Source organism: Netta rufina (genome assembly GCF_964035555.1).
Source record: "Netta rufina genome assembly, chromosome: 7".
NCBI classification, from domain to species: domain Eukaryota; kingdom Metazoa; phylum Chordata; class Aves; order Anseriformes; family Anatidae; genus Netta; species Netta rufina.
In genome coordinates this window covers 23,015,377-23,036,735 of record NC_140130.1, presented here as the reverse complement: position 1 = coordinate 23,036,735, position 21,359 = coordinate 23,015,377, and the positions used below count along the sequence as shown (strand labels likewise).

Sequence of the window (21,359 nt, the reverse complement as noted above, 5' to 3'; positions counted from 1 at the left end):
CTCCTGGGAGCGCGGCCCCGTGCACAGCCCCGGCCCTTCGCCGCGCCTCGGCGAGAGCCGCCGACCGGGAGCGGGGCCCTGCGGCGGGCGGGAGCGAGCCGAGGCCCTCGGCGGCCGTGAGAGCCACGCAACGCTCCTCGGTACCGGGGCAGCGGCCCGGTACAGCCGGGAAGCCGTGCGCGGAGTCGGGCCCCGAGGAGGCCCGGTTACGGCGAGTGCGTTTCCCGGTCTCCCGGCCGAACCGGGAGGGAGCGGGAAGCGGCGAGGAAGGAGAGATTTACTGCGTGGGCTTCGCGGCGGGGAGAGATCCGTTGCGCCCTGGCCGGCTCCGGCTCCGCCGGGGGAACGGGAACCGGCCCCGCCGCGGGACCGTGAGCACCGGAGCTGCGGCGTCTGCGCGGGACCTGCACCCCCGGCCCGGGGCTGCGCCGCCGGTAAATGCGTTTCGCCGTTGCGGTGGGACACGGGGAAACGAGGGCACCGACAGGGCCGGTAAATGGCGGAACCGCCGCCCTGTAACGACCCGAGAGGGCCTCCCGTGCAGGCCCCGAGCAGCCCCGGTCCCGGGACACTCACCTGCCCGCCGTGCGCGCCCGGCTCCCCGCCGCCTCGCCTCGGCGCCGATTCGAGCCCTGCGGGGCGGCAGGATTTTAATCACAACGGAATTTCCCACCCGGGACCCCCCGCCCGACACTTGGCCCGCCCGGTGCCCCCGCCGCGGCGGCTCTGAGCCCTTCGAGCTCTCGGGGGCCGCGGGGGCCCGCCGCGGGGCTCCGGCACCCCCCGCCCCGCCGCTCCGGTGTGCTCGGCGGGGAGAAGGCGCAACTCCGGGCCCGGGGGGGACTCGCGGTGCGGAGGGGCTCGGCGGGCAGAGCCCTGCTCGCCCGGTGCGTTACCCGCCGACACGGCGGCGTGGCAGCTCCGCGGAGCCGCTGCCCTCCCGTTACCGGCGGGAGAAACGAAACGAAACGAAACAAAACGAAAGGAAACGCCGAATGGCCCGGGTTAGCGTTCGCTGCCCTTGTCCCGCTCCTCCGCGGCTCCGGGCTGCCCGCCCGCCGCGGCCCGGCCCGGTTCTCCGGTGCCCGGTGCCGGCGGGGCTCCGGGGCCCGATCCGGCCGCGGCGGAGCAGGGAGCAGGGCGCATTCCCGGGGCGGGCGCGGTGCGCGCCGGCTGTGGCCGGCGGTGATTTGCCTCTCACGGGGGACCTGCGGGATAACCGGGGGGGACCGGGAGACACGGGGAGGGTCGGGCTACGTGTACGTCGCATGGCTGCTGTTCGCTCGGGACGCGGCGGGCACCTCCCGGCAGCGGGGCACTTTTGGAACCGGGCGGCCGGTTGTGCCCGCGCTGTCGGGGGGGCCGGGCCCCGGTTGTGCCGCACGTGTTCGCCCCTCCCGGGGCCGGGCCGAGCCGTGCGCGGGCAGGGGCCAGCGGGGCGCGCCGGGGCGGGGGTCCCTACCTACCTACACGTGCTTAGCACTGGGAGGCGCGGCGGCGGCCGCGGCTCTCTCGGGGGTCCCCGACCCCGGCGCACGATGCCCGAGCTGTGCCCTGGCGGGAGGGTGCCGGGCCGGCGGGGCGCTCTCCGGGGAAGCGGCCTCCCCGAGCGCAGCCTTAATACATTGCTATTTCTGGCCGGGCGGCCGGAGCCGGGCAGGGGGCCGGCTCTGCCTCCCCCTCCCTCCAATGGCGAGGCCGCCCCCGGCCCCCGGCCCCTCCTCGCCGTGACGTGCCGGCCCGGGGCAGAGGAGGCTCCCGAGCCCTTGGCTGTCCCTGCAGAAGCTGTAACAAAACGCAGACCCCCAGCGCCGGGCTAATGGAGGCAACTTAGACAGGAGCAGGCGCGGCCCCTCGTCTCTCGGCGCTGCCTGCTCCCCCCGCACCGGGCGCGGCGCTCCCCGCCGAGCCGCAGCCCGAGCGCCGCCGGGCCCGCGGGACTCCCCGGCCGCTCGCTTCGCTGCCCCGATGATGTTACCGAGCCCCGTCACCTCCACCCCCTTCTCTGTCAAAGACATCCTCAACCTGGAGCAGCAGCAGCAGGACCCGCACTATGGGGCCCAGCTCCCGCACCACCTGGAGCACCACTTCCACCCCGCCGCCTGCCTGCTGGCGGCCGCCGACGGCGCCCGCTTCTCCGACGGCGAGGAGGAAGAGGAGGAGGACAAGCTGTCCTACCTGACAGCGCCCGGCGGCCAGGCAGACGCGCGGATCTCCACCGACAGCTACGTGCACGCCGTGCTGCGCGGCTCCTGCGAGGCCCCCGGCCCGGGAGAGGAGCTGGACCCCGCGGCCCGCGACCCGAGTGAGTATCGGCCCCGCCGCGCTCCCGTTCCCCGCGGTCCCGACGGGGCCGCTCCCGTTCCCCGCCTTTCGCTCCGGGTCTGTCGGCACGGAGCCCCGGTCCCGCCGCGTCCCCAGAGCACCTCGAGCAGGGGCTGCGGTAATTCGCAGCCTCCGTGGCCCCGGGAAGCGCTTCCACCGGGCCCCGCCGCGATCAGACCCCCGCTCCCAAATTTCAGGAGCGGAGAGGGAGGGAGAAACGGGCCGGGTTAGGCCCAACCGGCGCCCGGTGCGGCGGAGCCCTCCCGGGGAGAGGCGGCGGGCAGCAGGTGCCCGGCTCCAAGCACGGCGCGGCCCCGGGGCTCGGCCCGCCGGTGCCGCCGCGGTTCCTCCGCAGGCGGCCCGGAGGCGCGGAGACGCGGCCGGCCCCGCCGCCCGAACCGGCGGCTCGCAAGCACGGTGCCGGTGGCTGGCCCGGCGCTGCCTCCCGGCCCGAGCCGCGGTTCCCCGACGGGCGCGCAGCGGCGGGGCACGGGGCACGGGGCGGTGCGCGGCGCGGGGCTCCCGCCGCCCGGTGCGGCCCGTCGGGAGCGGCGGCGGCCGGCGTGAGCGAGGCGCAGCCGTGACCTGTGCTCCCCCGTGCAGAGAGCTGCGCCCTGAAGAAGCCGCTGGACGCGGCGGAGAAGCCGGACGAGGCGGAGAGGCCGAAGCAGCGGAGCCGGAGGAAGCCGCGCGTCCTCTTCTCGCAGGCGCAGGTCTTCGAGCTGGAGCGGCGCTTCAAGCAGCAGCGTTACCTGTCGGCGCCCGAGCGGGAGCACCTGGCCAGCAGCCTGAAGCTCACCTCCACGCAGGTGAAGATCTGGTTCCAGAACCGGCGCTACAAGTGCAAGCGGCAGCGGCAGGACAAGTCGCTGGAGCTGGGCGGCCCCGCGGCCCCGCCGCCGCCGCGCAGGGTGGCCGTGCCCGTGCTGGTCCGCGACGGCAAGCCGTGCCTCGGCGGCTCGCAGGGCTACAGCTCGGCGTACAACGGGCCCTACTCCTACAACGGCTTCCCCGCCTACGGCTACGGCAACGCCGCCTCCTACAACCCCGGCTACGGCTGCACCTACCCGGCGGGCACCGGCGGCGCCTCCATGCAGGCCGCCTGCAGCCCGGCGGCGGCCGCCGGCCCCTTCGTGAACGTGGGCGGCCTGGGGGGCTTCGGCGGCGGCGGCCAGCCCCTGCACCAGGCGGCGGCGGGGCCGTCCTGCAGCCAGGGCGCACTGCAGGGCATCCGGGCCTGGTAGCCCGCACGCACTCAGGGCCGGGAGCGGACAAGGCAGCACGGCCCGGCGGCCCCGCAGCGCCGTCGGGAGCCGCGCCGCAGCCCTGGACCGAAGGCGGCGGCGGCGGCGGAGGGGCGGCGCGGCGGGCCCCCGCTCGGCCCGGGACCGCGGGGCGGGCCGGCGGCGGAGAGGAGCGGAGCGGAGCGGCGGGCCGGGGCTGCCCCAGCTCCCCGCGAAGCGCCGCCGCCCCGAGGTGCCGCCGCGACGGGCGGCCCGGAGCCGGTCGCGCCGCGCCAGCGGAGCAGCTTTGCTTGTAAAAAAGCCGACGGCGGGGCCCGGGGCTCCCGCGGCCCCTCTATCTACTCTGTATCGGTTACTGCCAGCGCCAGCTCGCGGAGTCAGTCAATAAACCAGGTGCAATATCCGCCGCCCGCTCCTCCTTCGCCCGGCGGCCGGGGCCCGGCGGGGCCGGGGCCCGGCGGCGGCGGGGCTCTCGCAGCGCCGTGCCCGCGGGGCAGGGCGGCCGGGCCGGGATTGTGAGCGTGCCAAGGCGCTGAATGGGGCCGAGCAGCTCAGAGCCGGCCCATTGTGGCCGCCGGGCCGGCGCTGAAAGGAGCCGCCGAGGAAGGTAGCGGGAATAGGCGCTTATTGGATTCGGGAACAAAAGGTGTGGCAGGGAGGCGAGGGACAAAGGGGCCCCGGCGCCGAGATTGACGGGCCGCTTTGCCCCCCACTGAGGCCCAGGCCCGGCGCTTTATGCGCGGGGGCTGCAGAAACGTGCTGGGTTTTGTTCCCCTTTCTCTGAGCGCAGGGGGAGAGGAGGGGGGTCCGCGGGCCGCTGATTAGGGCCGGCCGGGCCGGGCAGCCTGAATGCCGGGGCATTATTGCTACATGTTCAGCCGTTTCGCTCGGCTGCAGGGGGAGGGGGCGGCCGAGACCCGCAAGCCCGGCTGCGGGGCCGCTCCCGTCCCGTCCCGTCCCGTCCCGTCCCGTCCCGTCCCGTGGCCGCGGGGAGCGCAGCCCCGGTCCCGGCCCGGGCGCGGCCCCGCCGCGGAGCCCTCGGGCGGTGCCGGCTCCGCCGTGCCGCTGCCGTGCGGGGCCCAGCGGCTGGGCGGCTGCGGAGCCCCGTGGGCTCGCCCCGGCGGTGCGGGGAGCTGCCCCGCAGCGTCCCGCACGTCCCTCCGGGCGCGCCGCCGGTGCTCCGGGAGAGGTGTGCAGCCTGCCCGGCCGCAGCCCGGGAGCTCCGTGTGCCTCCCCTTGCCCAGTGGTGCCCACCGCGTCCTGCCCTCTGCCCCACGCGTGTCCTGGGCTTTGCCGCACGCCACCGCACAGCTCACGGGCACGGGCGCTGCTAACACCCGCGCTGATATATACATTTCTTATTATTATTACTATTTTTTGCACCGTGCGAGTTAAGCGCGCACCGTTGGGAAACCACCGGTGAAATTCGCAGCTACAGCCCCGGGCTACGAGCAGGCTCCAGCCCCAGCCCTGGCACAGCTCGGCAAGGCTCAGCTCGGCACGGCTCGGCTCAGCAGCCCTGTCCCGCGGCAACCCCGCGGCCGGGAGGCTTCGCGGGGCCGGCGCTGGGAGAGGATGCGGCACGCCCAGGCGATTGTTTGCTGGATGGCAGCAAGGTGTCGCGGGAGAGGAAGCCCAGGCTCCGCTCTTGGCTTTCGGAGATGAGCGGTTAAGGCCCCGCGGTCTCGTGGGTAGAAACAGGATAGCCAAGAACAAAGATAGGCAATGTCCTCCCTCCGCGGCAGCAGCAAGCTGAGATTTGTCTCTGCCGTAGGAAAGAGCTGCATTTTCCTCCATGTTCTGCCAGACTGCTGTTTGCAAAAACAGGGGACCCCGTGCGAGTTCACGCCTCGGTGAGCAAGCTGGAGGAACGGAAACCACAGAACAACCTCCTCCAAAGTTGGGGCGTGCGAGAAGAGCTGCCTGCTTTGCACAGCCCCTCCAAGTAAGTGATAGATGGTCAGAAACCCACGGCACCCCCAGCAGCACCCAGAGGCTCTGGTCGAGATGCACGCACCTACAGCCACTCTCTGGAGCGCGGCCACTCGAGCAGAGCACAGGGGCACACACACACACACACACACACACGCCCTATGGCCTTGCTGCAAGAGGCAACCCCAGGCAGTACCGGCATGACGAAGCACCAACAGCCCCAAGCATTGCTGTAAGCATGAGTTTAGTCTCATGGGCACCCCACTTATGCCCGGTGACACCCATGTGTGCTCCCCAGCCCTGCCATCCCCACCCAGGGCCAGACCAGCACGCAGCTGCTGCTCTTCCAGGGCCTAAGGGATGCCAAGAAGCCTGGCTGCAGGCTGCTGAGGCACGGTGGAGGGAGTTCCTGGATGTCCACCATAGCAAGCCCCGCTCCTGGATAGATCCCAGCTGTCCCACCAGCTCAGGCTGGGGGAGTGGGAGGGGAGCAGGGGCTCGGTGGGAGGGATCCAGCCCCCCGAGCTGATGGGGAGGATGGAGCGGTCAGCGGTGCTGGGGAGCTGGGAGCGGGGCGGCGGAAGTGAAGCGCTCCAAAGAGGAGGAACAGCCGGCGGAGGCCGGTGGGAGGGAGATGGTGGGAGACCGCAGATTGGCCAAGCGGCCCAGGGAGGAGAGACACAATGGAGGGAAGTCGCTGCGTGGCCACGCTGGAGGCAGCGCCCGCCCGTGACGCACCTTGTCCCATGGCGCCCCGCGCCGAAGCAGGGCGCTGCCGGATGCACCCGAGGCGAGGGGTGCAGACCATCGGCGGGACTCCCTCCTGCATGGTCCTGTGGTGGTGGTGGCAGGGCTGGAGGAACATCAAGGAGGCAGAAAACCATGGTCAAGGGGTAGGGGTCGTGTGTTGTTCCATCCCGCTCAAACAGGGATTCACTGAAAGCGCTGGTTGATTCTGGGCAGGGCTGAGGTTGCCCAAAACACCGTGCTGGCTTAAGGCTAAGGAGGGGTTGGGCGAGGAGGCCAGGATTTAACCACCAGACCTCAGGTCCACTCCTTGCATGGGCTCAAATTCCGATTTTCATCCAGGCTTCCTAGCCAAGGAGGAGCCCATGAGCTTGCCTCTGTCCACTAGGCTCCGATGACTGCCAGGAAGGGGCTGCTCAAACCCCAGTCACAGCTGGTTTCCTACGGCCTCTGTCCTGCTCAGGATCACACAGGAGCAGCACAGCTCCCTCTGGAGCACTGCAGATGTGCTCCGGTTTCCTCTACTTCCCGACATCTTTTTCCACTTCTCCCTTCCAAGCCTTGTGGTCATCTCCTCCCTCGTGCACTTCATCCTTCCCAGTTCACGGTGTGCTTGCAGGCATCAGCAGGGAGCTCGCCTGGGCACAGGGCGAGACATGTGGGGGCCCAGGCTGCCTGCAGACCCCGTTCTAACCCAGGCGCAGTCACTGTGGCCTTGGTGAAGGGATCTGGGGACCCCACAGGAGCCCTCAGTGCTCTGAGGGAGTACACTGGGAGCTCCCCCCTGCCTACACAACGAGGGGTTGCTGCCCAAGCCCTCCCCAGTGCTGAGAAAGCTGTGGCCAGCCATGGATCAGGTAAATAAATTAAAATATCAGTGGCTGTGCTGTGCAGCAAGGCTATCTCACACCACTTGCCTACCAGCACAAGTGCCAGCGACCTGTCTGTTTTTCGTGGATGAGTTACCGATGGCCCCAAACCCTCCTCGAGCCTGCCCAGCGCACCGCGAGATGGCCACGCCTGACTTAGCAGCGGGGGCTCTTGCATTTTTCAGCCTGATCCCTGCACTGACCAGAGCGAGCGCAGAGCTGCTCCAGGGGGCTGAAGCAACCCACCCGGGGATGCCCCATCGCCGTGCGCCCCCCAGCACAGAGCTGTCCAGAGGCCACCATCCGGAGGCCACCCGCACCCCTGGCCGGCTGGGGGCTGCGCAATAAAAAAGCCTCGAGCACTTTGCAGGGGTGCCGGGGCTGCGGGTGCCGGCCGGGACCCCCGGGCGCCCCCTCTCCCAGCTGGGACACTGTCACCGGCCTGTCCCCAAGCGAGATCCGCCACCGCCACCTATCGGCAAGCGCACGGGGCCGGGCTGGAGGCAGGCACCACGGTGTCCTCGTGTCCCCGCGGCTGGGTTTGGGTTGGTGCTGGACGGCTCAGCACCTCCCCTAGCCACAGCCGTGTCCTTGTGCTCGGCCGCTTGCTGGCTCTGTAAGAGCCGGGGAGCTTTAGCCCTTCACCCCAAAGCGGTGCCGGCCCCCCCCAGGCTGGCAGCATCCCCAGAGCCTCCCCCCCGACCCCGCTCTGCCCTCAGCCTCCAGGCACCGCGCTGCCCCCGCGGGTCCTGCCCCAAGGACATCGAGGACACGGAGAAGGACATCGAGGACATGAAGGACAGCGGGGACGGGCGCTGTGCGCAGCCTCTCACAGCTCCGGGCTGCAGAGGGAGCTGTGCCCCTGCTGGAGCCGCGGCCCGATTTTGGCCCAGCTCCCTGCTCCTGTCCCTTATAGCCCCTGGCAGGGCTCCAGGTAACGGGCTGCTGGCCTCTGATGGGCACCCAAAGGTGCTGGGGGCAGAGAAGACGGCTTGGGTTTGCATTTCTCCTTGCACACTGCTGTGTTAAACGTGGTTGGTGCCTTGCCCAAAGGCAACGTCAGCACCTGTGCCATGAGCACCCCGGGGAAACAAGGGTCTGGAGCAGCCCCCAAACGTTCCCATCACACAAAGACACAGTGAGAGCAGGCCCAGCCATGGGATGTCATGGGTGGCTGTCTGGATGGTCTCTTAAGTGCCCACAAAGCAGGTTTTCAGCCTTGGCTTTACCTTTCAGGCTGTTAGGCGAAGCCTGGGCTCCCCTCCTGCCTGCATCCCCACGATGTACGGCAGAGCCTGGGACCTGCACGGGCAGGGGTTGTCCCCCAGCTGCTCCAGCAGCAGCAGGGGTCAGCAGGCAGCCTCCCAGAGCCCACCAGGGGCAACGTCTGCTCTGTGTCCAGGCAGCCCCAGCTCCTGAGTTTACCACCGCCGCAGGGCCGTGGGGTCATGAGAACTTGTATAACTTTATTGGGGTCTGACAGAGCCCTGAGGAATCCCAGAAGCAGCGCAGCTGGGGCTGGGGGAGGCTGTGAGGGCACCCCCCTGCTTCCCGCAGGCGCCAGACACCCCCCTCCTGCCGAGCAGGGCTGGCAGGCACCGGTTGCCCCATGGCAGAGAGGTTAGGGCAGGAAGTTTTGGGGTACTGCAGGGTGCGGGCAGGGATGTGGTGCAGCAGGGCAGAGCCCACATCCCCCTCCTCTCTGCCACTGAGCCAAACTGGCAAAGGGGTGGCTTGGACTCAGCACCCAAGGCTGGATTTGCTCAGGAGCCCCCCAGGCACAGGACAGCCATGCTGAGGGGATCTCCCCATTTTGCCCTGCGGGAGAGGAGACCCCTGGCCCAAGCAGCTCATCCCCCAGCCCTGCCCTCAGCCTGCACTCAGGCATCTCGAGTTACCCCAGCGGGCGGCTGGGTCTCGCTGCAGCTCCAGCTACTCCTGGCAAGGCAAGTGGGGGCTGCCCGAAATAGCCTGGGCTCGTGCCATGGCGGGGCTGCCGTGCCCCCAAATCCATCACCTAGGGCAGGGCTGGCAGCACTGCCCCGCTCTGCCCTGCTCGGGGGCTGCGGGCTCGCCCCCACCCAGCACCAGCAGCGGGATGAGGCTGGAGGGACAACGGGACATGGGGACAAAGGACAGCAAGAGGCTGGACGTGGCTGGGGATCCTGCAGGGGGGTGAAACGGGGTTGTCTGTGGAGCTGCGATGGGCTGAGCGCAGCTCCCTCGCTGGAAGGCCAAAAATAGCCTGGTTACTCAGAAGAGGCTGTAGGAGGGATTTCGCATGAAGCACAGCCAAATGCCGAGGAGGCCACAGGCCCAGCCTCGTGCAGCGGGGCTTCAAGGAGGTGTCAGCGGACCCAGGAAGGGCACCCAACCCCCAGCCAAGCCCCCCAGGGGGAGGCAAAATCCCTTCACTGCAGGCAGGGGACGTGTTTGTGGGGATGCCACCACCATGAGCAGGGGCTGGAGGTGCTGGTATGGGGCTGGCTGGTCACTGCAGGAGCCTGCACCCGGGGCTCACAGCACCATCATCACCAGTGAGAAACCAAGAGCAGCAGCCTTCCCCAGGAGGTGTTTCTGGCACTACCCGTAGTGGGAAAAACCCCACAAGTTAGAGGGGCTCAGGGGATCAACCAGACACCCTGCTAAGAGAGGTGGCAAAAGTGGGACCTCTGTCCAACTGAGATGGACCCAAACGCACACAGTCACAGCAGGACCGGGGGCTGACCAGAGGACCTAAGGAAGCCTCATCAACACAATTAAGAGACAGCCTCTGCACATCCCTGATGCTCAGTTCAGGGTTTCTGACACTGCACCCACACTGGGCTTGGTTTGAAGCCATCTCGTGGCGAGGAGCACCCAGCTCCACGTGCTGCAGGCAGCGCCAGCAGCAGGCACACTCCCTCCTGCCCTCCATGGCCCATGCATGGTCCTGGAGCTGCTCCTCGGGCCGGCTGCTGGCCCAGGGCAGAGGTTCAGCTCCGAGGATGGAAGGAGACAGCGGCAGGACAGGGGATTTTTCCACTCTTCCATGGCTTGGCCACAGGGGATGTCTGGAAAGCCCCTGGATGCTCCCATGCAGCGCTGCGGTCCCTGCAGTGCCACCACCCCGGGGCTGCTCTGCGGGCACTGGCAGTGCCCTGCTGCTGCTGGGTGAGCTGGCAAAGCCCCAGCAGAGCAGGCAGGCCGTGGCCCAGTGGGAGGAAGGCAATATCTCCCCTGTGCCGTGCTGAGTTATTATACCCCCCTTCCCGGGGGTCCCGCTCCCTCCCCCAGCCTGTCTGCGGGCAGTTGTTCCTGGAAACGCCCCTCCTCATCCCGCAGTCACCTTCACTCATGCCTTCGCCCACTGACATTTATAGAGCCTCTTCCAGCAGCCGGGGGGTTTAACAGCACGAATCTCAGCCCGGCCCCTGCCTGTGTTTATGCCTTTCCCTCCGAGGCATCTGCAATGGCCCCGGTGCGAGGGCTGGAGGTGAAGCTGCGGCTCTGCTCCGGCCCCGAAGCGGCTCTGCTGGGTCGTGCCCGTCTCCTGCTGCCTCGCTGCTGGCAGAGCCCAGCCCCGCGCTGCCCGCTAATCCTCCCTGGGTCTCTCCCAGCCTTTTCTGCTGCTCGGATTCCTCCCTCTTGGGTGGAGGAGCTGCAGGGCTGCCAAATCTTGCAATACTCGGGTTATTTCTTAAAGCCCCAGCTGTTGAAACGGTGGGGAGACCGGAGGCTCACCGGCTTCCCGGTGGCTTTTGTTTCTTTAAGGAGCGCCTGATCCTCCTGCCTGTGCAGAACAAGCCGGGCACAGGAGCCCACAGGGCACAGGAGCCTGCAGCCCAGGCGGGGAGCAGCAGGCAGGCACGCAACCACGCAGGGCTGGTGCCAACCCCGTATCCCGTCAGCACCCAGGGACACGCAGAGCGGTGAGGGCAGAGCCCCCAGCACCCCTTGTGGGGCAGCCCCGAGCCCCCAGGGACGCTGGCAGGCAGCACATACCACGGCTGTGAGCACATTTCCTCCAGGGAGTTATTCCAGGCATGGCCCGTCCGTGGGATGGATGCCCCTCCTGCAGGCACGCAGGGAGCATCCCGCTGGGGCCAGGCGTCCCCACGGCACCCCACAACGGGATCCGTGGGCTCTGTAAGGCAGTACAAGCAAGCAAGGCATCAGTGCTCTGCACGTGGCCCCGTGGTTCCGCCTTGTTGGTCCGAGCTGGGTGGGACTCCGACAGAAATCAGTGTCAACATGGCTAAGAAAACAGTTTAAAAACAAAACAAAAAACAAAAAAGGTAATTTAATATTATTGAGAAAATATTGTGCAACTGTGTTTGCAGGGTTTTAAAACGCCCATCAAAGCACAAACTGGTCTACCCCAAATCAGGAGGCAGGAGCTGTGCTGAGCCCCGAATCCCCTATATCCTCTATGTGAGGACAGTGCAGAAACCCTCTGAGGGCCCTCCAGTGTCACCCAGCACTGAATTGCTCACTGCAATTCAGGCTGCTGCCCTGCCCGGCTCTGCTCTGACCCCAGCCTGGCCAGTGGGGCTGGCACACGGCCCCAGGAGGGGAGAGGCTGCAGGGGAGAGGCAGGATGATCCCCAGCTGGGTAGTGCAGGACCCTCGGCCTCGCTGCTGTGAGGTGAAGCTGCTCTGAGCTGCCCTGTCCAGCCTCGTGGCAGCAGTGGCGCAGGGCTGCAGTAACGGGTACTTGGCTGTACGGAGACTTAGCACGGGGCTGGGCTGAGAGCACTGCGTTCCTCACGGACTTTCTTCCACCATTTAACGCCTTTCTCCATCAAACTGCTGAAAAAGATGTCCTGCCCTTCACACAAGGACCTCCAAGCATGTGGGTGAATCTGCCCGCTGCTGCTCCCAAGGCCCTGGCAGACAGCGTCCCACCCCCCACCCTGATGAGAGCCACAAAAAAAGAGCCCAGCGCTGGGCAGTCAGAAGGGTCTGGTGCCACCCGAGAGCAAGAAGGGGACGCGACCATAGAGCAGAACTGTTTTTATTGGAGGTGTCAAGAGCAGGAACATTAACAAACCTACGACTCCCCTCCTCAAGTGCCATCCTTCCCCACCCACCACCACCACCACCAGGGCAGTCAGCGTCATGTGTGCGTGCTACAAGACAACGGCAAGGCTTACACTTTGCTTCAGCCAAAAGCCAGACAAAGCCTCCAGCATCCCCGGCGGAGCCGCTGCCCCCTCCTCGGCGACTGAGCTGAGCTGCAGCCCCACCAGCGGCAAGGCAGGACATTCACCTTCCCCTCCAAGCAGGGGCGAGCTTTGCAGTAGAGGAGGCTTTTGTTACGGGAAGGAGAGGAGCACAGCTCCACCGAAGTGCCAGGGGATGTGACCTGGGCTGCAGCTCCCAGCAGGACATCTCTGAGGGCCCGGGAGAGAGCCAGCCGCGCAGCTGGAGCAGAGCTGCAGCAGCCCCGGGCAAGAAATAGCGTTGCTGAACCCCGAAGGGCTTTGCCGCCCCCTCTCTTCAACACAAACCAAACCGAAAGGGAGAGGGTCAGGAGACAAACCAGGAGGGGAGATGAAGCAGGTCTGGAGTCGGGTTCAGCTCTGGCTCACTTCCCAGCCCGACGCTCTTCCTGGCGCTTGGTGAGGATGTACTTGAAGAACTCGTACACGGACCAGGCGATTGCCGTCGAGGGCATCTGATAAATGACTCTGGCCTGGACCCCTCTGAAGTAGGCAGTCACACCGCCCACCTGGTACACCGTCCTGAAGGCATTGGCCATGCCTGTGATGTGTCCGCTGATGTTGGAGCTCAAGGCCAGGGATTCCTGGGTGTTGAGCAGCGTTTTGCAAACGTCCAAAGGCGTGGTGGCAGCAGCAGCGACGGCCCCTGCGCAGGCCCCGGAGACCACGTGGGAGCCTGGGTTGTACTGTCTGTGGGGGTTGAGCTGCTCCTGCAAGAACTCGTAGGTCATGAAGTGAATGGCTTGGAAGGGGATGTTCATGGTGAGCTGGGTGGTGTAGCTGCGGTAGAAAGCTCCAGCCCCTTCGTTGCGCCACACAGCCCGCACACAGTCCGTCACGCGCTGGTAGGGCGAGTTGTACATCTGCATCCGCTGCTTGACCACTTGGGACAGGCGGCAGCAGCAGCAGCAGCAGCCGGGACCCGGGCGCAGAGAGGAAGAGAGAGAAAGGGTAAGGGTGAAGGCAGGCTCCCTGCGGGCGCTCGGCACTTCAGTCACGCTGGCTCAGGAGCTAAAGGCACACAGCTCTGGCCAGCAGCGTCCCAGCAGGGCTAGGCCAGATTTCCATTTCCATCTGCACAAGGCAGCGCCGTCACAGCACCACCTGCACACCCTGCAGCCCGCTCCAGGGCACGTCCCCATGGCCAGGTGTAAGGTTTGCCACCCGACGTGTGCACCCTCTCCACTCCACGCCACCCACCTCTCCCCACCTGCCCCTACCAACCCACTGTGCAGGCAGAGGAAGCCCCCTGCAGTTACTCTCTTATTTCCCAGATTTCTAGGTCTGTGTTATCCTGTCTCTCCTCGGCCACCCCAATCTGTAGCACGCCCGACACAGCCACCCCGCGGCAAGAACCGGACACCAAAATCCCCCCCTGCAAAGGAGCAGAGCCCAGCACAGCCTCCAGCTGCCCGGCCTCCCCTAACTTAACTTAACGTGTCCAGCAGGAGCTAAAAACGGTGCGCCTACAAATGCTACAGCCAGGGTAAGAAGAGTAGCTCCAGGCAAGGAATGACAACCGACCAGCCGAAGCAGCTGCCTGCTCCCGAGGGGCAGAGCCCAGTGGCAGGCAGGAGGAGGCCTTGCTGCCGGCAGGGGGTTCTGCAGGAGCGACACAGCCTGGGTCAGCTGGAGCTGGCTGCGGGGCTCCTGGCCAGGGCTGCCAGGCTGCGGGCACGGCCCCGCTCAGCACCGTGTGTGGTGCTTGCCACCGCAGCTGCTACCGCGGATCTTTACTCGCCTGCTGTCACGAGCCTCCCAGTTGTACGAGGAAGGAGTCTGTTCATCGCTGTCTGTACTCATTATCCCTCCCCCGCTCCTCCCGCCACCTTCACAGACGTTAATTAATTAAAAATCTTTCTCCTGTTTTCAAACCAAGCTTAACAAAGTCAGTGCCTTCCAGACATTCCCTAAGTTATCTTTACTCCAGACTTCTTTAAGGTGCCTTTTGTCCCTCAGCGCATACCTAGAACCATATCACATCTTCCCAAGGAGCTTTAACCACAGCATTGTCTTGTTTCAATGCACTTGGAATGACTTTGAGAGTAAGGATCACGTCTCTCTTGCTTTCTCTGCTGCTCCAGCTAGCTGGCAGCAGCAAAAAACCTTGCCTCCCTCCCTGCTCCTCCTCAGCTGAGGTTTGCTGTGCTCCCCAGAATGAATTCCCTCCACTTCCCAGCTTTGTAAGTGGCAGCCACTGGGCTCCTTAAATGCAGCCTATGCTGACCCCCAAAGGATCCCTGGGGTCAGGCGAGCAACAAGGACAGAGGGATGGGGGCAGCCCGGGCAGATCCCACTCCTAGACCCCCGGCAGGGCAGGCTTATCGTTACCTTCTGCAGGGTTCATCGCCGCGTCGTGGAGCAACGTTGCTACACACCCGGCTGCACCTGCAAAACAAGAACTGCCACATGTGAGGGGAGGACGGTGGCGAGAGACCCCGGGGCTCCACCACGACCCCGAGTCCCCCGCCAAAGCAAAGGAGGAAGTCCCCCCGCAGAGGAGGGCGAGATCCAAATGCAGCCTCCATCTCCTGTCCGGAAGGCGGGCTGGTCCTCAGCAAATCCCACCCGAAAAAGAGTTCGACAGAGAGAAGAAGAGGAGCGCGACAGTCTGTCAAGTCTCGTGGGCCGGCCGGGACTCCCTCAATCCCAGCCCTCGCAGGCCACCGACTCGCAGGGGTCCCACAGGACGAGGGTGGCTGTACCCAGCACCACGCGTGAGGAGGAACCAGACAGCATTTTGCTGCACACCCGCCGAGGACGGGACTTGCCCAAAAGCACCGGGCACCACAGCACCACCAGCCCTGACCCCGCTGGGCGGGCTCCTGCACCACCAACCCACGCGGCCGCGGCCGGTCCCCGCTCATCCATCGGCGGCTCCCATCCGCGGGCATCCGTCCTCGGGGGCCGGCGGCTGGCCACTGACCTGCGTCGAGCCACAGATACCTGGGAGCAGCTCGGGCGGGCGCAGGAGCAGGCGGAGGCACGAGCAGCGCTTCGCCCGGCGCCGCTAGCTCGCGGCTGCAGAGAGCACAGGGCTTTAGCACATCCCTGGCCCCGCCACCCCCGCGGGGCTGCCTGCCCCCTCCCCGCCGCCCCGCAGCCCCCTGCCCGCTCCCCTCCCCGCCGTCCCCAGCCCCCGCTCGCCCCGTGTGCCTGGCGGGGCCCCGGAGGAGGGCGGCGGGGCCCCGTCGGGACGAGTACCGTTGGCCACATGGCTATTGCCCCCCGCGTGGATCACGTCGCTCAGTGTCTTTTTTAACTTCTCGTAGCAGGCGAAGTAGAGGGCGTGCGCCGGGCCGGCTCCGGTGGCGGTGATGTTCATGCCCCGCATGGGCCTCCAGACGCCCTCGGTCCGCACGATGCGCCACAGGGCCTCCAGCACGTTCCGGTAGCGGGCGGCGGGCTCCGGCCGCAGGCTCTGCATCCGCGTCTGGAAGGCAAACCCCGGGCGGGACGCCCGTCACCCCTACGGCCTGGGGCGGGGGCAGCAGGGGGTGCACCCCCGGGACCGAGCAGCCCCGGTAGGGCACCCCCGGGACCAATCACCCCCAACCTGGTCACCCCTGGGTCCAACCCCTCCAGTACCGATCACCCCCGGTCTGACACCCCCGGTACCGAGCACCCCCGGGTCCCACCTCCCGGGCCCAACCCCCCCGGTCCCACACCCCCGGACCCTCCCCCTCCCGGTTCACCCCCCCCGGTCCCGCCCCCCTCCCCTCCCTCTCCCCCCCAGGCCCTGCCCGGTGCCCGGTTCCCGGTGCCCTCCCCCCCCTCCGGCACCTTGACGCAGTCCACGGGGTACATCACGCAGTGCTCCATGACGCCCGCCACGGCTCCGGCCAGCATGTGCGTGGACACGGCGGCGCCCTGCGGCAGCGCCTCGTAGTCGGGGGCGGGCGGCGAGAGCGGCGAGCGCGGCTCGGGGCCACCGGGCGCCGCCTCCACCTCCTCCGCTCCCCCCCCGCCCCGCCGCGCCCGCCCCGCGCCGCCGCCGCCGCCGCCCATGAGCAGCAGCAGGACGCGGCCCGACTCCGCGCCGCCCCGCGCGCCGGGGCTGGCGCCCGCCCCCGCGCCCGCCCCCAGCTCCATGGCGCCGCCGCCGCCGCCGCCGCCGCCCCGGCCCCGCCGCGCCCCGCCCCGCCCCGCCGCCCGGCCGGCCAATGGGCGCCCGCCCGCCCCGCCGGCCCCGCCGCCCTATTGGCCGCCTCAACTTTTCGCCCCGCCCCCGCTCGCAGCCCGTTGGCCGGCGGGCGCCGCGACCTTTGGTCCGCCCGCGGGGCCGGCGGCCTGTTCCGCTCCGCGCGGGGACGGCGCCGCGCTATTGGCTGCGCCGCGCGTCACTCCGCGCCCGCGGCGCGTGCGGTTTATTTGGGCGGCGCCCATTGGCCCGCGGGGCCGGCGCCGCGATAGGACGAAAGTCCGCGGGTGACGTCACGCGGGGGAAGAGGGAGAGGGAGAGGGGGCGCGACGGGGGGGGCGTGGCCTGGACGCGAGGAGGAACCGATTGGCCGCGGTGGGGCAGGGGGCGGGGCCGGGCTCCGCGGGCGCCCATTGGCTGCCGGGGGAGGGGGCGCTCGGTGACGTGGCCGCGGGGCCCCGGGGGCGATGCGCGGCGGGGGCACATGGCCCGGTGAGAGCAGGGACCGGGACCGGGACCGGGACCGGGACCGGGACCGGGACCGGGACCGGGACCGGGACCGGGACCGGGACCCTCGCCCTGCGCCCTTCCCCGGGGCTCCTCCGGTGCCCCCCGGTGCCCACCCTGATCCCGCGCTCTCCCCGCAGGCTCTCCGTGCCCTGCCCGTGCCGCTCCCCGTGCCCGTGGTCCCGGCCGCGCCCGGTGGCGCTGGGGCTGGCCGCGGCCGCGGGGCTGCTGCTGCTGCTGGCCGCCGCCGCGCCCCGCCGCTGGGCTGCGCCGCCACGCCGGGGAGAGAGGTGAGTGCCCGGGGGGGGTACGGGGAGGTGATACCGGGGGTGGTGACACCGTGGGGGGGGGGGTGACACCGTTCCCGGTGCCCGCAGGTACCTGTCGCGGCTGGAGGAGCTGGCGGCCACCGACACGGAGGACGCGGCGCTGAGCTACGGCGTGGTGGTGGACTGCGGCAGCAGCGGCTCCCGGGTCTTCGTCTACGTCTGGCCGCCGCACAACGGCAACCCGCACGACCTGCTGGACATCCGCCAGATGCGGGACCGCGGCAGCCGGCCCGTGGTCAAGAAGATCAAACCCGGTACGTGCGGCACCGGGCGGCGCCGGGCTGGCTCCAGGGGCTTGGGGCTCACGGCTCTTGCCATGCCCACGCAGGGATCTCGGTGGCAGCGGCGGAGCCGGAGCGAGCGACGCCCTACCTGCGGCCCCTGCTGCGCTTCGCTGCCGCCCACGTGCCGGCCCCGAAGCACAAGGAGACGCCGCTGTACGTGCTGTGCACCGCCGGCATGCGGCTGCTGCCACAGAGGTGAGCGCGGCAGGGAACGGCCACGGGGAGGGTACCGGGAACGAGCAGTGAAGGCTCAAGGAGGGTTGGAGCCCGTGGGGAGGGAAGTTTGGGCAGCACGGGAGCCTTGCAGCCTCCTCGAGAGGAAACGCTTTGGTTTGGAGCCCGGAGCGAGCAGCTGTAGCTTCTTTCGTTTGTTTCTTCCGGAGGGTGCTGGGGCGCGCTGCAGAGGAACTGCGCCTCTCCCTGCTGCTTCCGCGGGGAGCAGCTCTTGGGGGCTCGCCCGGCCCCTGACCCCCTCTTGTGCCCCGGCAGGCAGCAAGCCGCCATCCTGGAAGACTTGGTGCAAAACATACCCCTGGAGTTCGACTTCCTCTTCTCCAAATCACACGCAGAAGTGATCTCGGGGAAACAGGAAGGTAGGAGCCACTGCTGCCACCTCCGCTGCCTCGTCCTCGTGCCCTAGCCAGGAGCACGCAGAGCTGGCATCAGACACAGCCGCGCCGTGGGTGGGAGCATTTGTGTTCTGCCTGGGGGCAAACCCCTTCTGTCCCGCCCAGGTGTCTACGCTTGGATCGGCATCAACTTCGTCCTGGGCCGCTTTGATCATGAGGACGGTGAGTGGGGGAGCAGGCAGCACCTGGCCCTATGGTGGCTGACCTCCGCCGTGCACGGGGAGGAGGCACCAACCCTGCCAGCGGGGCAGCAGGGTGACAGCAGAGGGCAGGAGCTGCCCCGCTGCCCCTCGCTGACACATGGCTGCGGGTTGCAGAGGAGGCAGCAGTGGTCACGGTAGCGGTGGGGGACCAGGCGGAGTCCCTGGTGCGGAAGCGCACGGTCGGGATCCTGGACATGGGGGGCGCCTCCCTGCAGATCGCCTACGAGGTGCCCAGCTCCGGAGCCTTCTCCTCCCCGCAGCAGGTGCGTACCTGGCCGGGGGACAGCACCGGCAGCAAACCCAGGGCTGTGGCTGATCGCTGCCCTCTGCTTCCTCAGGAGGAGGCTGCAAAGAGCCTGCTGGCGGAGTTCAACCTGGGCTGCGACGTGCAGCACAGCGGCCACGTGTACCGCGTCTACGTCAACACCTTCCTGGGCTTCGGGGGCAATTTTGCACGGCAGCGCTATGAGGAGCTGGTGCTGAACCAGACCCACGCCCACAGCCGGTACTGCTGCCGCGCCTGGAGGCGCCCCGTTGCGAAACGGGCACCGGGGCCTTCCCAGTGCTCGCTCCCCCTTGGATTTGCCCCAGGAGCCGCCTGCGGTGATAACGGCTGCCACGGCCACGCTGGCAGCAGCGGGGTGCCAGCAGCACGGGCTTGGGCCTCACGTGGCACCCGAGCACTGCCCTCAGAGCCCGGCAGGTTTATCAGTGCCACCACCCGCTGCCTTCCCCTCCTCCAGCAGGGATTCCCTCAGCACATCGGCCTGTCGCGTCCCCACCTCCAGCTCTCTCCTCACCTCTCATTTCTCGCTTCTTCCCCAGGCTGCACGGCCAGCAGACGGGGCTGAGCGCCGAGACCCCCTTCCTGGACCCCTGCCTGCCCGTGGGGCTGGAGGACACGGTGACGAGGGGCGACCGAACGCTGCACATGCGCGGGCGAGGGGACTGGCAGGCCTGTGCCAAGCTGCTGCAGCCCCTCCTGGGGGGGGCCAACAGCAGCCAGGACTCCCTAATGGGGGCCTACAAAGCGCCCATTGACTTCAGCAACAGCGAGTTTTATGGCTTCTCTGAGTTCTTCTACTGCACCGAGGACGTGCTGCGCCTGGGGGGCTACTACAACGCCCCCACCTTCACTGCTGCTGCCCAGGTGAGCGCTGCCCTGACCCAGGGGACAGGGAGGCACCGTTACGGTGCTGGGAGGGAGTGGGGGATGTTCCTCGGGGCTGAACCCTGACTTCTCCTTCCCCAGGAGTACTGCAGCCAGAGGTGGGAGGTGCTGACCCAGCGCTTCCGCGGTGGCCTCTACTCATCGCACGCAGACGAGCACCGAGTGAAGTAAGGGGCTGTGGCTGTACCTCTGGGGGGGGCCTGGTGGGCTCTGCTTTGAGTCCAGCCCTGCAGCCACATCTGGCTGATGCTCCCGTGTGCTGTCCGCAGGTATCAGTGCTTCAAGTCAGCCTGGATGTACCAAGTCCTTCACCAGGGCTTCCACTTCCCCCCGGACTACCCAAGCCTGCGCACGGCCCAGCTGGTGTACGACCGGGAGGTGCAGTGGACGCTGGGCGCCATCCTCTACAAGACAAGGTTTCTGCCACTCAGGTAATGCAGGAAGGAGGAGAAGTAGCTCCGGGGCTGTGCGGGGAGGGGTGGCAGCAGGACAAGGGCTCTCAGCAGCACTCCGTACCCAGCACAGCTCCCCCTGACTCCAACTCTCCTCTCTGCAGGGATCTCCGGCAGGAGAACATCCGGCAAGCGCACGCCTCGTGGCTGCGCCTCTCCTTTGTCTACAACCACTATCTCTTCTTCGCCTGCATCCTGGTGGTAGCGCTGGCCATAGTCCTCTACCTCCTGCGGCTGCGCCGCATCCACCGGCGGCAGCAGCTCGACGCGCTGTGGCTGGACAAGGTGGTGCTGCTGCCGCCGGGCCAGGCGGGCGGGCCGTGACCCCGGGGGTGCACCCGCTGGCCAGCTGCACCTGCAAGACCAGGACTGAACTCCAGCCTGGGCTCCCGGGGCTCGGACGCTTCCTTGAGGACCATCTCAGCTCTGCACTCCGTCATCTCCTCCTCAGAACCAGGGACTGGGGGACGAGGCAGCCCAATGGACAGTGAAGCCCTCCTCTCAGCCTCGCCCCAGTCCTAATCTTTGCATTCCTTGGCCTCTGGCCTTCACCTTGCTGCAGGGGGTAGAGAAAAGCCCTTTGCTGCCACAGCAGGGTCGAACTGCAGCCCCTGCTGGTCCCTGGGAGAAGCAGGACTTCCCTGAGGCAGCCCAGTCGGGGCTGCAGCCTGAAGGACCAGGCTATCCTGACTCAGTCCCCAGTTTGCAGAGCAGCTCGGTGAGGAGGTGCTGCAGCCCGTGGCCTAGGCTGGCCTTTCCCCAGGCTGGTACAAGCATCAGGGCTCAAAACGTTACTGCAGGAACCCCTGAGCCAAAAGTTCCCCCGAGCTGCTCTGCTGGGGCTGACCCAGCTCCGAGCCTTCCCTCTTGGTGCTGTGCTGTGTGTTGCAGCCTCCCCTCCCCAGAACAATCCTCCTGCAGTTTTAATCGGTACCCAGGCACAGCACTGAGGGCTCAGGGACTGTTTCCTAAGGTCCCACCAAAGCAGGCTGTGCTTCCTTTCATTCCTTCCCTCCTAAGCATGGGGCATCCCACAGTTAATCGGGCACTAAGTGCAAGGACCAGTGGTTCTTGCCCCGTGAACGCAGGCTGGGCCTGCCTCTGGGGCAGCCACCTCGCTCCAGCTGTGCTGGGGGTGCAGGGGGGCAGCTCAGGGCTGGGGCTGCCTTCTGCATCCCTCTGTGCACCCGCACAAGCCCTGTTCCTCTGGGGCTGGAGTCCGGACCAACCAAAACAAGCTCTTTACTTTTACTTGAATTCATCTATGACCATTCCTGTAGCAATAAAAAAAAGCCTTGAGCCATCCAGCTGTTGTCTTGTGC

At 67.7% G+C, this 21,359-nt stretch overlaps 3 protein-coding genes across 3 annotated transcripts; 2 read left to right on the top strand and 1 right to left on the bottom strand.

The window, feature by feature from the left end:
- Positions 1–1,968: 1,968 nt before the first annotated feature.
- Positions 1,969–3,569, top strand: NKX2-3 (NK2 homeobox 3; the record flags this gene model as incomplete). The annotated part of the gene is made up of 2 exons (XM_084290044.1): positions 1,969–2,305; positions 2,929–3,569. 2 exons carry the CDS (start codon positions 1,969–1,971, stop codon positions 3,567–3,569), a joined length of 978 nt encoding a protein of 325 aa, XP_084146170.1.
- An 8,572-nt stretch (positions 3,570–12,141) lies between these two features.
- Positions 12,142–16,428, bottom strand: SLC25A28 (solute carrier family 25 member 28). Its single transcript, XM_084289698.1, has 4 exons — positions 16,105–16,428; positions 15,526–15,754; positions 14,653–14,709; positions 12,142–13,204 (listed from the first exon to the last, which is right to left on the bottom strand). The coding sequence occupies exons 1-4, from the start codon at positions 16,411–16,413 to the stop codon at positions 12,687–12,689; spliced, it is 1,113 nt and encodes a 370-aa protein (XP_084145824.1). The 5' UTR covers positions 16,414–16,428; the 3' UTR covers positions 12,142–12,686.
- A 470-nt stretch (positions 16,429–16,898) lies between these two features.
- Positions 16,899–21,143, top strand: ENTPD7 (ectonucleoside triphosphate diphosphohydrolase 7). Its single transcript, XM_084289982.1, has 12 exons — positions 16,899–16,954; positions 17,110–17,259; positions 17,347–17,552; positions 17,627–17,777; positions 18,072–18,175; positions 18,317–18,373; positions 18,529–18,677; positions 18,753–18,919; positions 19,240–19,564; positions 19,667–19,752; positions 19,855–20,016; positions 20,142–21,143. Exons 1-12 carry the CDS (start codon positions 16,947–16,949, stop codon positions 20,359–20,361), a joined length of 1,785 nt encoding a protein of 594 aa, XP_084146108.1. The 5' UTR covers positions 16,899–16,946; the 3' UTR covers positions 20,362–21,143.
- The last annotated feature ends 216 nt before the right edge of the window (positions 21,144–21,359 follow it).

Bases quoted from the DNA above. Each gene is read 5' to 3' on its own strand.
- SLC25A28 (XM_084289698.1), bottom strand. From the start codon at position 16,413: ATGGAGCTGGGGGCGGGCGCGGGGGCGGGCGCCAGCCCCGGCGCGCGG. The intron at 14,710-15,525 runs GTACTCGTCCCG...CTTGTTTTGCAG, and splicing joins CAATAGCCATGTGGCCAACG to GTGCAGCCGGGTGTGTAGCA. The intron at 13,205-14,652 runs GTAACGATAAGC...GCCTGTCCCAAG, and splicing joins GGCGATGAACCCTGCAGAAG to TGGTCAAGCAGCGGATGCAG.
- ENTPD7 (XM_084289982.1), top strand. The intron at 17,778-18,071 runs GTGAGCGCGGCA...GTGCCCCGGCAG, and splicing joins ATGCGGCTGCTGCCACAGAG to GCAGCAAGCCGCCATCCTGG. The intron at 20,017-20,141 runs GTAATGCAGGAA...TCCTCTCTGCAG, and splicing joins ACAAGGTTTCTGCCACTCAG to GGATCTCCGGCAGGAGAACA.